We start from the raw sequence: 16,635 nt of genomic DNA, 5'->3' as shown, positions 1-16,635 counted from the left end.
CAGAAAGAAAATATGTATTTAACACAGCAAATAAATGAATAACTATGACTTATTGTAGAAAGGTGTAACTCAGTATTAGTTGTTCTGGATCCCTACAATTAAAATACAAAAAGTTGAATATAATTTTAACATACTAAGTACAGACCTGCTTCCTAGACAGAACCATCCTCCAATGGCTCTTCAAAACTCCTTGCTTTCTCTCTCACAGGAATGGAGAGATTACTCCAACAAACTTTAAAGCACATTATACTGGTATCTTAATATCTTAAAATACAGTATCAGAAAAGAAACAATTCCTATTCTGTGTTGGATCACAGAATTTTTTTTATTATTATTTTTTTCATAATGCAGCTTAGGGCAATTTTTCTTCTAGTATTAGCCTTAAAGGACTAGTATACAAATTCTCCCTCTATATAGAAGACTGTCTCAGAGTCTGGATCTGATGAAGTCTTTTGCCACAGATGCTATTCCTTTAGCCCCTTCTCCAGTACAGAGAAAAGGGTATGTCTAAAGAGTACAGAAAGTATCAGGCTTAAATGAACTAGCTCAGGCACCAAAACTATTTTAGTCACTGAAACCTGCAGCTTGGCATAGACTATATAACAAGAAGCAGGTTTAACTAGCCCACACAGAGCTCTATTCTCTCTATTCTCAATTAGCTCACTTAAAGTTTTCAAAGGTATCACTAAAGTATACTATGGTCTCCTGGGCAGACCCAAAGGAACATGTGGGTGAGAGTTTTTATGCAGACATTTTTCCTCCAGAAGCCTACTAAATCTTCTACCAAATGGTAGCTACAGTAATTTTCAAAACTATTAAAATGAACTTATCCAGGCGTAACAATGCCTCCAGTCTTCTGCCAAACTTAAAGCTATACAATGCATCAAATCTGATTGCAATCTTTGCCCACTTTTAGGATGAAGAGCAGAAAGAAGTAAAAGGGCAAATAACTAAATGGCTAGCCTAAAAAAAAAAAAGAGAGAGAGAATCAGGGCTTAATCTGAATTCTGAACCCACATAGAGTTGTCATATTTGCTTCACAAGAAACAGCACAAGAATGAAACATTCATGATAAAATCATGCATTTAAATGACTAATGAAGAATCCCATTTTATAATGCAGTCAGCCAGACTGCTTATAGTAATTACATAAAAGTTGCAATGAATACGTTCTGATTTATTGTGTAATGATATATAAAAAAGAAAAAAAAAGTGCATGTTCACAAATGCCCTTTAACTGAAGCAACCAAATACCCTGATTAATTATTTGCAGCATACTAAAGAAAGCATATCTATTTAATAGCACTTAACACTGAGAGTTACAGAAAAAAAAACAGAAAAGCATAAAAGGAAAAAAAATCAGAATTCATGAAAGAATATATGCAAAATTGTTTAAGAAGTCCCTGCATGTTTCTGTTTAAACAATTCATGTAAGAAAACATCAGGAAATGGTAATGCTAGGTTTCTAAAGCAGTATTCATTTGGCCATGTTAAATAATATTTTCTCTTCTTGCTTGAATGTACAGCAGATTACAGTATAGTTTACAACAAAACATGAGTGACACAATGAAATATGTCTATTACATTATGAATTCTGTAAATGGAAATATTAATAATAGGGTTGCAATACCTTGGACTCATCTTAAGACAATCAATTATACTGTTTTTCAAAGCCCCAAAAAATTACATGACATCTTCTTCAGGACTATTCATCCTGAATAAACATTACACTATTAATACATGAACATTAAACTAAACATTTAATTTTCTAGTCTTCTTTCTTTTTCACATAATAATTCTGAAATTCTGGATTCCTGTAAATGCTAGAAGTCCTGTTAAAACAGTCCCTCTGAACTTAACTCACAGTAACTTACGATTGTGCGTAATCAGGGCCACACCTTGTACTGAATGTACTATTTTATATATATTTTTTCCATTAAAGAAAACCCAAGGTTGTATTTAAGAATAACATAATAACAGCATCTGTATGGTACCAAAGCACCTTAAGTTCCCACCATGTATTGCTTCACAACATTTTGGCAAATACTGTTGGAAGAAAAGAATGTATAAAGCTGCTGTTGATGCAGGCAGAAGTAGCCAAGGAAACAAACATATGGATCAGGAAGAAAGGTTTAGACTGGCAGGACAAAGCTCTGTGGAGTTTGCTGTATGGAAACATGAGGAAAGAAGAGGAATAGCAAGGGATGGAGACAGACACACGAGGGCAGGAAAAGTAAGAATGAGAAAGACATTTCAAAAGAGACTACCTCCCAAACACAGTTTTCATTTTTCTCCCCCACAGGCTGATTCCTCCAGATAAAGGACTGGTCAGTTAGCCAGAAGACAGAGAGTTACGGCATGCCTTCATTTAGGCTCAGAGAGAAATTCTGTAACTCTTGCAGAGTATCTGAGAATGACAAATCCAGGTCCGCAGATTCCTATGCAGTATCAGTAACGAAGCAAATCAAGCAAATGAAGCAATATCAGTAATTTTAGAAATCCAATTAAATTATAAGGAAAACAATGTCTGCATCAGAGTTTAATGTCCTACCAAGAAAAGAAATTCTGAAGATCATTATTCTTTTCTTGGAATACATTCATTTAAAAGATTAGAAATGTAAAATTAAGTGACATTGTAGAAAGACAAGCAAACAAGTGTAATCCTTCCTCCCAGTACCGTGGAAATCTTTACTATAGTCGTTCAAATTGTGGGGCTTATCAATAATTTTTGAAACTTATGATTAATTCACTTATTAATAAATATGATTGTTAATGAAATTTTGCATTATATGTGCAGTGAATATTTACAATGTCTTCAGAATCAAGTCAATCAGGAACAGCGCCCATACTTGCCTGATCCCTTATCAAGCTTAGCCAGAATAACACAGACTGTACTGGCTCAAAAGGGTCCTTGAGTTTATTAGGTTCTTCCAACATTGTGAGCAAATATTCATGAATTGTCCATTTGCGTGATTTTTAGAAATCATTTCTTCATATTATTTCAGACATCTGTGACAAGGTATCATTGCTAGTCATTTCTGAACTGGGGGACAAAAAGCAGCGCAATAATTTTCTTTTAAATTAGTGTTTCTTCTTCCCTCTGCCCTACCTTTGCAAAAATTAAAAAGCATATGAATTATGTTCAGTTTTTCAAAACAACTAAATCTACGGCTAAAAACATAGAACATTCAAAAAAAAAAAGATTAATTTTCAATAAAATTAAGAACATCTGAATCCAAACTGCTACTCACTGAAATTGTTTTGAAATCTTAACTATAGCATTAGCTGCCAAGGGAATACCAAATTTAATTATAAACTCAACAAACTCTGAATATCTTCCTTATGTAGACCAACATCCAAGAAACCAATTCCAAATTATGTGATTTGTCCAGAGATGCTCAAAACTCTTTGTGCTTGCTGTGAGAGGGGGAGATGGGAGGCTGCAGGTACTGAAACTGTGTCCCTTCAGTTGCATCTGGTACTGGTGTCACTTTTTCTTCTGTGTCTAGCTGCAACTCCTATACTAGAGCCAGTCCACTCTAACTTCCCTGTCACAGCAAAGCATGACTACCCTTGTAGTCAGCCCTTTCAGCCATAAAACTCTGCTAAATTCCTTTTCCAGTTCCAACAGAGCAAGACAGCTATATCTAGGAAGTTGGGGCAGCTCTTAGCTTGGGGATTATGGAGTCTATCCTCACCAGCACTTTATAACCCTAGGAAAATCTTCCCGAGCACTCTCTCTCCCCTGAGCTAAGCACAAGTCACATATGCTAGCACCGAGTTAGGCCCCACAGAACCCCAGAGAAGGAAGCATACATGAGAATACGAGAAACACAGCGGAAGCAGATTATACCTACACTGTAGCCCTTGAGGGGGCTGGAGGGGAGGGGAAATCCCCACCACCTAAAAAGCTTTAAAGCCACCTCTGAGGGAAGTGATATCTTGGTTCCCACAGAGCAAGAGGTGATATATGCAGTTGTCTATGCAGAAGTTCTCAATGTCAGAACAGTTTGTCCTTTCATTCTATACATCATAATAAAAACAGGAAAGATAACTGTAAAATTCAGTATTATTAAGGTAGAAGGTATGCATCTGGCTTGCAATCAATGTGAGTAACCTCTTTCTATTGCTGTGAGAGTGAAGCTTCAAATAGTGTAATTAAAATTGAAGTTAGTAAACATTTTTGTGAGAAATTTGTAGGGGGATGAGGATATATCTAGCAGATCCTAAAACTTCCATTATCTTATGGCTCTTGCTACAGTCATCAGTTACTTTTGTTTGAATGATATGGAAGGGGACAAATGGAAGTCTTGTCAGTTCTATGAGTACTCTAGCTAAGCATCCAGAAAAGAAAGGATCTTTGTCTGGCAGATAAACTCTCAAGTCCAATTAAAAAAATCTCCTTCTACCAAGACATACTGTTAATGAGTCTTCAAAGCATAGCTTAAAATGGCAAGATCAGGTACCTTGTTGGTTTAAGTTACACAAGTACCCCAAATAAAATGAGATATACAAACAAAGGCACTTTTTAGTGCTACTGTTGTGTTTATATGAAGATGTTTTTCTGATCTATAAACTTCATAAAACACCCCGTAAGTCTATAAAGCATTAAGTATGGACTAGACCTCAGTAGGAACAGCAGGTTTTATCTATAAACAAGTTTCTTTCATAGTTAATGTGTAAACAACACTGAAGAAGAGTTAAAATGAATCCTGAAATCTTTACTCAGTTTAGAAACCCTTTTACTTGGTTAAATTCTGCTTACAAAAACCAAGCAAAAATACTTTGCATGAGTAGGACCCCAATTTGAGCTCCACCAACCTTATTAAGAGTCTTGCCTAAATAAACCGCGATCTCAACATGCAAAATTTAAAACTCAACTGTTAGTTTATTATAAACAGAGCTGCTCGGAAATGCTGTGACTAACAATAAAAGGCCTGGCTGTGTTTTTATTTATGTATGCATTTTATTCGTAGGGTTCAAAAAGTATGCAGTGAATATCCAATATCAGCAGTGTTCTCTCCCAGTGCTAACTTCTCACTCAGCTTTTCTCCACCATCCAAAAAAAAAAAAAGTGTGTATATATAGATACAGATATAGATATCTCCTATAATCCCAGGCAGATTCACCATCATCCTGTCACGGTCCACTTTCAAGCTAGTGTTTGTTGTGCTAGATATAAAATTCATCTGATACACTTACATGTAACCCCATGGTATTCTGGGATATAAATTGCTGTTTTATCTTGAACATTGCCATATTTACTGACCTCCCTCTTTACAGTACTTTGGATTTTAGAAAAAAAAAGATCAATCTAAAGTAAGTCTAATTCAGTGAATTTCAGTCACAGAAAAATTTTGGTTCATTTAAGTTCAAATCAGACATTCCAGTTCATGTTCATGCTAATGAAATTCAGACAAACTACTCTGGCTGCAGGCCCACTGACTTCTGGCTGAAGAGTACACACAGCTGGATGCCTGTAAATCGGGCAGGACAGAATTTCTGCATATAGGTTAATGACTATTCTGCGTCATCAACATATAAGAGTACAGACACTGAGCCAAAGATCTCAAAACAGCATTTTGCCTGACTGGCAACCTTCTAATAAAAACAAAGCTTATTCTTCTGTCTGTATCACATTGCTTGATGTGAAGATTAACAAAATAGACTGCACTAAAGCAAGAGGGATAGAGGGGAAATTATCTCTCTATTGGTCTACAATGACTTAAGCTTATAGCTACTTTATAGCTACTTTAATCCATCATAGATCCATGCTGACACCAAACAATCACTTCCATCTTCTTCTCTTGCTTGTTCTCACTGCCACCATTAGACTGGCAGATTTGGGCAGATACAAAGTGAACTGGGTAAATGACATAGCAAGTTCCTTTTCTACGAATGTTGCATTGTGTCAAACTAAAATGTTTTGTTGTGGGTGATATTTTATGTGGCTATAGCCTGTACTTTTCTAAAAGAAAACCAAAGATGAGGTTAATCAGTATGTGTTTCACTCTGCAAAGGAAATGCATTCAAATTATTCTTTTTAACTCAGCAAGTGCAGTTCTAAATCCAGTTCTGCTCACTCTCATCTTAAAAATCTGACACTAAGAAAGTCACACCTGTACAAGTGCCTTTAGTCTAATAAATATAGCCACCTTAAAGATCACTGCTAGCACAAGGAAAGTTGCAGGGAAGGCAGGAAGACCGCCTTCATGGTAACAGACATGTACAGCTGAATTTAGGTAATGGTCTAACTATTGCTTGACACTCTTAATTCAACAGCTTTTCAAGAGATAGTCATAAAAGAGAGGTTTGAAACTTTGAGAAAATAATGGACCAAACACATTTTTGTGGCTATTTATGATAAAAACTTTGTTAAGACACCTTTCAACAGTTACTTTGCATTAGTAAAGCAGTTGGCTGAAAAACCTTCACGAGCACCTTCACAGAAATGTATTTTAGGTTATTTCCCCCTCACTGAATAAGCATCATAAGGTAAAAAGGCAGACCAAACTTTGAACAACTGGAAGTAAACTCCACTTAATGTAAGATTCTTGAACCTGAAATACTATTCAAGTCATTCATTCAGTTTTTGGATGAAGATCCCTGATCCAAACTGTAAAGTGTATTTCAAACAAGCAATAATTTCCTATAGTAGCTCTGAGCAGCTTACAGAAAATCATCATTTTCACTGGAATATAGATCTGCAAAATGAATAATATTTTTCCAGTAACAAGGTATTTTCACTTGTATTTGTAAAAAGCTTTACCATGATTCATCCACTTGATCTGTAACAGCATTTTTCTGATTGCATATGTGGATTATGAACACAGTCATTATGCAGTACTCCTACTAAGTTTGGACTGTAAACCAGAAACAAAGTAGTAAACAGGCAGTCTATTGCTGCATATTTATACTCTTCTATTAGGTAACCTCTTTACACCAAAGAAAATGTACAACCTTAATACCAGATGCATAGTCATCACCACTGAAAATCTAGTTGGTTATATCCTCCTCTGTCCCTTGTCCACTATTTTCTTTCCCTATAACTCTACAGAAAATACTCAGCTATCTTCTGAGAAGTAGCAATAGTCCCTTTATTTAAAATTAGAATGATCACCAGAACTTAAAACCCAAACTTCTTAAAAGTCAATTACAGAGCAATGCACACACAGAGTAAAATCAGAGTTTCTTTCCCAACCTTCCTGGTAACTTTCTCTCGTATTTTACCTAAAACATTCCAAACAGTTTTTAGGATTGCATGAAAACTTATATTTGCACACAATCACACATAATTTAAGATTATTATTAATCTATAGACCTCCTTATAAGAAACAGTTTTCATGGTCCATCAAGTGAGGGTTTATACCTACAGTAACCCAACCGAAACACCTTCAGAATTCAATTCGCTGCTTATAACCTGTGCGACAATGTTCAGCTCTAGAAATAATTTAACATATGTTGTAAATAGGAACTTGTGAGATGGAGCATCCACTATCTTACTGAGTGCGCTTAGATCCTGCATTTACTATGTAATTTTCATTCTGAACTTGCCAATTTTCGTGGCAAGAAGTCCAAATTACCTTCTTGAAACACACACTAATGTAACATATTACAGTTTGGCCAGATACTCATTTTGAGTTACAAATACTTGACTGAATCACCCAAAACAAATACTGGTACATTCAAACTCCAAATGCCTAAAGGCTGAAAATATAAAAATTGCTGGTCTCTTTTGCCTTTCAAAAAATGGTGAAATCAAGACATACAAACTATAGCGGACAAGTTTTATTCCCCCCCCCCAAAAAAAAAAAACTTTTAAAACCTAACATTAAGAACTGAGCGGTTCAAAGTTAAATATTTAATTACAAACAGTAAGAACTTACCTTCCTGTCTGTTATTTTTCCTTTTTAGCCATTTTTCCACAGTTTCTGCACTTACACTTTCTGATACAAATTCATCCAGTACCTGGGGGTGGAGAGAAAGATAGGCCTTCACTTTCTCATCAGTTAAACCTGCAAAAGAGAATATTAATTAATTATACTATTGGTATAACAATCCCCATATGAAATAATACAGAAACTCCAGTGTTTATCAGTGTCCTATTGTTTAACATGCTGATTGAATATATGTCTGTTTAAACTCCCCAGACGGTACAGCACACGATCAAAAAAATGAGATGTCATATAAGAAGTAGTAGAGACAAAACATATCCATGCAAGATAGTGTACAGAAAGTCTCCTGTGGGAGTACACAACTTTTTCCTGGGAGAAATGGACAGGAAGAATTTATTATTTAAAACATGGATGATGTGACGGGGCAAGTGAGTAAAACAGAAAATGGGTAAGTAGCTTTGACAGAAAACAGAGGATGCAAAAGCAATTCCAAAAAAAGCAGTGTGCCTGAAGTAAGAAAGGTCTCCACATGCATTTCTTGTTGAGTAAGTGGCTTGAGATTGCAACAAATGGGAAATAAAAAGCTACTTGGGATTTTCTTTCAGTGAAATCAGAACATAGTTTAAACAAGCTAAAGAGGAAAACAACTAGCTGTAGGGGCTCAGGCTACGTATAGCAGTAACAGAGAATGAGAGACACAAGTATTTGCAATGTTAGAGGCTTCTGATAAAGAAATAGCCAGTATTTCAGTTTTGGCCATTTTGAACTTATTTATTTTCAAGATATGCAAGAGGACGTATCAGAGAGAGTTGATTGAGCAAGACTGGGTGGAAGGAGATAGAGGAAAGTAAGCAGCAAATTCAGTATTCTCACTGCAAGCAGCAACAAAAACTATTACATAACATCAAAATCAGGTGCAAATTTTAAAAGTACTGGACTTACTTATGTCACTTTAGAAACAGAAACAATGTATTCACATGCAATCTTCCATTCTCTAGTAATTCATTTATCAAAATAAAATTAAAGGCCTTTACAATGTTTGCAATAAGAAGAACACTCTAGCACACACTTCAAGTAACGAAGCAAAATTCAAGCTCTCAGACCCCTGGTATAAACATTAAATAAATTCCCAATTTCATAAAATTACAAACTTACTATACCATTCAAAAATTCACTGAACCAAAACCACTAGCCTCAGGAATATTAAAGTACCTGTACACACATTTTTCAAGGGAGAGTGGGAAACAAGTGCAACTGTCCTGCAGGAGGGAGAGTCACGTTTTCAGAAAGGGAGCGTACACTGAATACAAAAGTATCAATTAACTCTGAGGGCAACAGGAGTAGCAACTGCTGCGGCAACCCTAAATACTCCTCCTCCTCCAGAGCTGTGTGCATATAAACATAATTGTTTCAGTACAGCTGTAAACTCACCACACAAAGCAGATCAGGATTCAGCACTACAGAAACTTTCCCCCAAACAGCACTGAGCTCCTCTTTTAGAGAGCATTCATGCTATAAAATAACATCAATTTTCCTATTTTATGCTTAGCACAGTATCAGAATATGCTGAAAAAAACTGTAGTGTATTTAAATGGTAGTAAGAAACTGCAACCTTTAAGCTGTCTTACAAGTTTCAGTATGAAAATATTGAGATAGTAATACCAAAACACAAACCAGGCCTACCACCTGCATAGCACTTGCTCCCCCTGGACTGCCCCATCTCATTCGCATGCCCACCATCGCCAGCTGCCTTAACCAGGCCTCACCAGTCCAAAACAGTTTTAAATACAGTTCTCTTAATGGAAGTAGCTTGCAGCTCCTGGTGGATATCATAGTCTCCAATATTGACTTTCCCCCATTTAGGCAAAAATTTCCAGATCTGGATTATTTGAATTATAGAACTAACTGAGCATCCTGATTTTCATTAGTGAGGAAAGAAGGGTTTTTTTCCCAAGTCAGCAAGAGCAGGGGATGATCACCAAGTGGAACAAAAAAAAACCCACTACTTCAAGTGTCTAACCTTAGACAACAGTTTGTAAATACAGATCATAATCCATCTATAAAGAAGTATGCATTCCACATGAATGAAAAACATTTCCTGCCAACACAGATATTATCCCACATAGTGAAAAATTAGACTAATACAGTCTTGTAATTTGCTAGACTAAGAAATATATAATATTTTGACATATTACGTTTTTCTAACTGAATAGTAATAAAATTTGAAAAGAAAATATGTGCTTGGAGAATCATTCATAGTGACTGTAAGGTTTTGTAGATTTATCTGAGTTAAACATCAGGAAGTTATCAAAATTTATCTCTTTTTTAAGTTTTGCATGAAAAATGATTGATACAGGTTGGTCACCAAGAATCCCTTGAGACTGCAAAGAAAAAAAAAAAACAACACTTTTTGCTTCTAGTAAGAACTAGTAACCATCTACAAGGTTTGAGTTGTATTTTAAGTGAACATAACTTTCTTATATATGCAGTCTATTCCTTGACTTCAATGGAAGTATTTATTTGATTCAAACTTTTATGGGACATGCTCTTTGTAACATAGATGGCAAAATTCAGTAAATTGTCAATTTTGGAACTAAGACTTCAGTCTACATGTCACTGGTTTAATTTATGTCCCAGACATCCTGCAATTTCAGCAACCTGAAGTTGAAAGCTCTGCTTTAACCTTATATGGAAAAGTGATTCATTGAACTGATAAAAGAAATCCTACAATAATCTTTAAAGCACCCTCCTGTATTTCACTAAAGGCATCTGTGCAGATGTGCTTTTTCAATCTCAGGTTTTTAGATGGGAGTGAGCAGAACAGGATTTATTCTTTTTAACTCTGCAACTGTAGTTTTAATGTAATATTCTATACAGAATGAAACAGATTTATCTATCCTCCTCATCTTTGGTCTGCTTGATAGAAAAATACACACTACAGCCACACAAACACACACACACACAATACACTAACTTCAGAAAATATAACATTAATAAAATGTAACATCAATAGAATAGAAAATAATTCTTTAATATAAGCTCAAACATTTTGTGTTTTATGAATGTTAAGGCAAAAGAGTGTTGTAAAGAAGCTTGACTATAAAGGCCTTTTACAACTGTGCATAAACAATTATTTTATGGCATCGATAGAGCCCTCCATGTTATGAAATTTTTTTACATAGAACTTGTGATGAGAGTGTATGTTAAATGATGGACAAAGTTGGTCTCTATTTCCAAGTTCTGAAAAGTTGTAGTACATACATTTTGTATTTTAAATATTATCATCCTCTCTTTTCAATTTTTATAGTCTTTTACTTTTGAAATACGCAAGAAAATGCATTTCAGAATTAAAAGGCAATGATTAATAACATTTGAATAAAAAGGAAAATACTACTTACACCCAGACTCATGAACCAGAAATTTTTCATGCCAATCAGGTACCATTTACAGAATTAAGAAAACAACTACCCCCCCCCCAAAAAAAAAAAAAAAAAAACACACACAATAATGATGGCTATCAGATTTTTTATTAACATGGTAAAGTAATGGTTAGTATGGTAAAGTATGGTAAAGTATCTGGGACAACAAACTTTTCTACATATATTTACATTAGAACTAATTCTCCACTGCTCCTTTCTTCTCACCTGTACCCAAAACACATAACAGACATTAAATTAACAATTTATTAGCCAGAAATGTCACTTCCCGCTCACTGGGAAGACCTCATACACAAAACGCCAACTCCCTCTACGCAACAGGAAGCCTCCCACCATCTTCAGTGATACCAGGCCTTCTCTTGTTTTGTTCATCAGTTCTGGCAAGGAGCACAAACATACATATCAACATTACCTAAAAGAAAAAAGGGTAGCAACTAATACATTCAAAAGTGTGTTGATTTATACATCTTCTCACAAGTAGTCTGAACAGAAGCTCCCCTCATTTCCTTTAACATAACTACAGAAAGCATTTCCTCTCATATCTGGTGAAGTAGCAAAGATTCATAACCTCGTTTCCTTCAAGACCCTAGTGCATTGCTCAGTATTTTTGCCAAAATGATTCTCCTTTCCTGGAAAAAAACCTGTCCTCTGACAGAGCCATGGTAGTATCAAGAGGGACTAGCACTCAGGCAGGCTGAACTCTGGCCAACAGCTTCACATGCACCAAAAAACACATGACTTTCATTCTTCAGGGAATTAAAGAAGGAATCTTGCATTTTGGTCGCCTGACCAGTCATTCCGTTTATGCATCGGAGTTTGATTCATATATATATCCTGTTAAAAAAAAAAAAAAAAAGCATACGCACGCGCACACAGACACACGCACACACAACAACCTTTCTCCCTCGTATTTTATTTTTTAGTGTTTAACCCAGGTTTCAGTGCTGATATCTTTTTGGCACAACTTGCACTGCTACACACACGTTACCTATTTGTTCTGGATTCGGGATTAAACAATGAAAATTGTAATAAAAATATAATACAAAAGGATACATGCATATCAGATAAGCACTTCCTTTTTTCATTTCCCTCAGAACAAACTGTAGGCAAAGCAACTGCTCGGACTGCCTTGCGCCTGTGCTAGGTCAGCAGCTCCCAGCTTCCTGCCCAGCGTGTTTGTTTGGGTTCCCTTTGGAGAGCTCAATTTGAAATGTTCTCTTTGGCCATGCCATCTAGTTTATAAAGCTAACTCATATGCATAGAAAACATTAATCAAGGTTTGCTTCACTTTGTTTTTTCCATTTCTTGGCTGCCCCTATCTTAACAGTAACTGGAAATACAGCTTGTCTACAAATGACAGGTTTTATGCAAATGTTTCTCATTATTGTGCTTCATGTATCATTTAGCATAACCTGTTTATATTAGGGCAGGATGATACAAAATTGGCAAAACACTGTACAAAGCAGAAGGTAGAAGACAGCCTGCCCCTTCCCAACACCGCCCAAGAGGCAATGCCTCCATCAGCAAATCAGATTCATTCTGTGATTTTAAGAGTGGTAAGGGAGAATCAAATGACAGAAAAGAAACAGTTATACTTATTCTAATGTTTTTATAAAGTGATTTATCTTGGTCAGAGGTTTAGGTGCATTCTACCAAATAAACAGTAGTCACATCGGTATTTTTCCACTTTGCATATGCCTGAGGCTTGAACTGTTCATCTAATTTGGCACACTTCAAGCCAATCTAGCAAATCACTGAGGGGTTTTTTTGATTTTTTTAAAATAATTTCCTTGGCCTTAGGTGGGACAGGTATGGGAGATCTTTTTTTAATTCATAAGCCTTATCATCTTATAAATTATAATTCATAATTCATAAATAGAAAGGTATTCTTTTTCACTGAATTTCATGTCAGAAACATGTATACTTGAAGGCAGAATTCTGTGTGGATTTCTTCCTCTTTTTATTTTTGTAAACTGACTACAGAAATGTTAATATTGCTACTGAATATTGCAGTCCAGTAATTCAAGATAAAACAGAGCCAAACATTTGTGATAAACTAGTCATTGAACCAGACTCCTCTCTTCAATGGCCTGTAACTATTACTTAAAAAACATGGCTTCAGTTTCATTAAGGAGAAAGGAATAAAGAATCCTTTACCTGAGGATAATCAGTAAGTTTAGTAGAGCTATTTAAAGAGAAATAGCTTTTCACATAAATTCTCAACTGCCACATGAAAACATTATTCCTTTATTCTACCAGGCTACTCGAACTAAAGCATTTGGATTTCAATAGTATAACTATTATTTGGCTCTTTTCACTAGTATTTATACTAAAAGCCAAATGAAAACCACCCCCCTGTCACCGCTAACAACTTCTCATACATCTGTATTTCTGTATTCTGTATCTCATACAAAGCCATTAAGAGTACTGTAAACTGCTGGGTTTAGTAAAAAGCCAGTCTTCTAAAGCCTGGATTCTTCTTTTCATCTCCCAGCTTACGTTTTATTTACACCAATATTTCATTGGTGATAATGGCAGGTGGAACTTAAAATAGATTAACTGAGTTCATAGTGGAATGTCCCACTGTCCAGTATAAGCAAGCCAGCAGTTTCGTAAATCACAGAGACAAGCTGTAATGCTTTACATACTGCCAATAACGACGAGAGAGAATTAGGGAACTTTGGCTGCAGCCCAGCAGTGGGTCATTTCACTGCAAGATTAGCAGGTCTCTGTTCAATACAACTGTTTTCAAAATTGCTTTCTCTTTAAATCAATCAAGAAAGACCAACCTACATTATATTAATTCCGAAAATGAATTAGCTATATCAGCCACAGGACTTCATTGCCAGGAAGAATGTGTGCACAGCAAGTTCCTTTTCCAATAAAAAAAATGTGGTCAACTCGCACCTCTACCGACTTTGTTACACCAAGGAACATTTCTGATGTAAACCTGGCCTTCCAAAGTAACAAACTAAATTTGACACAGTGGCAGTGAGCAACAGCAACAGTTTGCCCACTGCTTTGGACAGGAAAATAATGTTACTGCAAGTGTCAGCCACAAAGCTAACTTTAGCTTTTTTCTTTTACAGAATCTAAAACATGGATCCTTATAATCTATCCAAAGAAATCAGGCACCAAATATTCTCTGGGAAAACTGGAACTCAGTATTTGATAAGGAGTCCAGAACCTCGAAATAGAGAGCAAAAGTCTTCTCTATTGCAGAGCTAAAAGTACAGGTATTAGCACAGGTATTTTCGAGAAGCCTGAAGTGAATGAAGACAGTTTCCAAATGAAATATATATTACTCCAAGTTTGAATAACGAATAAAGCATGGTGGCTTATGGAATAGAAAGATTAATGTAATAAATGTATTCATATTCTTTCTGTTGATAAACACAATGCTCATAATTTCTATGTTAGGGCTTAGGAGAGACAGGCACTGTAAATACTGTCATGGTCTTATATACTGCAGTCCTCTCAAGATGCCAGTGAAATACTCTTTGGAAAATAACTGGATATTGACATTTCTTCTTCTCTCTCTCTCTTTTTTTTTTTTTTTTTAATCCAGTACAAAACACAATTACTTCTAGCCGAAATGAGAAACTGTTTTTTGCACAGGTGTGACAAAGCACATCTGCCTCAGTACCTTACAAACTCACTTTACAGGCTTAAATTCTAATGGTACTCCAAGGCAAAATTATAGGTTTGCCTACATCAGCAAACTGAACATGTCTAGGGCTGCTCACTGAGCTGAAATCAAGTGGCATAGGACATCCTACATCGATACTATTAAACACTCTTGACCTCTAACAAAGAAGATGAGGGAAAACTGAAAAGGGGATGCATGCAATCTGCCTGCTGGGAATCATCCCTGGCCTGACCCTACTCCAGAGCAAGCCCCAGGAACTGTCTGGGGCATCACTGGTTGGCTTTGACCAAGCCAGTACCAGGAACCATTATAACAATTTAACAGCGTAGACAAAAAAAATTCTAGTACATGAGAACACTCCTTGACATCGTTTGTTTATTATCCCAGATGTAGTCTAACTGGATTCAAAAATATATTAAGAAACAAGATTTCCTTCAAATCTAAAACATTAGTAATTACTTGTTGTCTTTGAGCCAGTCTCCAAAAGCCTTCCCTTTTTTGAAATTTTAGTAAAGCCGAAATCACCTGAAAATTATATTTCTGCTCTCAGCTTTTTTGACACATAAAATATTTAGAAGTTTTCTTAGATACAAGGTAGCCTGTGCAGTACTGAATCGATTAATGGCTCTAGTCTCCGACTCTTATACTGTGCCATGAACTCTTGCACGACACTCTCCTCTGAGAATAGCTTCACTGAGCTCAGTATAAAACAGAATTGACTGTGAATGAGCTGAAAGAATTGAAGCCTAGAGCTATGTTTAAAAATCTGCTCCATTTCACAGCATGAGTCAGTCACAGCATTAGCAATTTTTGCAATTTTATCATTAGTGTTGTGATTTGGTGTTTTTCTAAAACCACAAGCTTAGTCAAACCACGTGATTAGGCAAGAATTTTAGCTTTTCACCTAAAGTTTCTGGCCTTGATTGCAGAGGAAAATTGAGAACAGCAATGCTTAAGAATCAAAACAAAAATGCAAATAAAAAAATCCCAGGGGGGCAGGAGGACAGACATAAGGGCAAAATTTGTTGAGCCAGTCTGATACTTATTCAGGCTCAGTATTTTATCCTAGCACAGCTACACATGGAAGACTGCAGTCACTGCTTTCCTCAAACCCCTTTAACTTCGTTTGATGCATCTGACACACCTTTTGCAGTTAGGTAAGAACCAATGCTTTGAAAACACGTTCTGAGAGAATATACTGGTCTATAAAAGAAACCAAATAGATTTCATGTATGGAGAAAGATTTTATTAATACAGAGAGTAGGAAATAGCTTTAAATTTCGCAACTTAAAAAAAACAAACACACACAAGTTGGCTTGTTCTGTTTTGTTTTATAAACATTTTTTCCTGTAATTAGAGGAGCCACCAAGGCACAGCAAATATGGGCAAAGTCATTTTTCTGTTAAGTAAGAATACATTATGCCACAAAGAAAATCTACAAGCCATAAAAAAAAAATCACAATGATAAAAGACTTTTCAGATAAGGTAATGTCTGAAGTAGAAAACAACCTTACCTCAAATACAAGTACAAAATGTGTAACATTAAAATAAATCTTTTTGTTTGGTATGTCAAAATGATGAATAGGGATGTAAAACACCTCCTGAAAATCAACACTTGAAAAAGAAATATCATAATTCTACCAAAATAAAAAAAT

The 16,635-nt window shown here is 35.7% G+C and overlaps 1 protein-coding gene across 1 annotated transcript in view; it reads right to left on the bottom strand.

Annotated features, from left to right (window-relative positions):
• PDE10A (phosphodiesterase 10A) overlaps positions 1-16,635 on the bottom strand; it is a 205,384-nt gene that overhangs the window by 104,700 nt on the left and 84,049 nt on the right. Inside the window, exon 2 of the mRNA XM_013945461.2 lies at positions 7,886-8,014. Coding sequence (XP_013800915.2) covers positions 7,886-8,014 — 129 coding nt within the window. The remainder of the gene's footprint in view (positions 1-7,885; positions 8,015-16,635) is intronic.

Source organism: Apteryx mantelli, chromosome 3 (genome assembly GCF_036417845.1).
Source record: "Apteryx mantelli isolate bAptMan1 chromosome 3, bAptMan1.hap1, whole genome shotgun sequence".
Classification (NCBI taxonomy): domain Eukaryota; kingdom Metazoa; phylum Chordata; class Aves; order Apterygiformes; family Apterygidae; genus Apteryx; species Apteryx mantelli.
The sequence above is the reverse complement of the archived record's forward strand: the minus strand, read 5'-3'. Positions and strand labels throughout refer to the sequence as shown.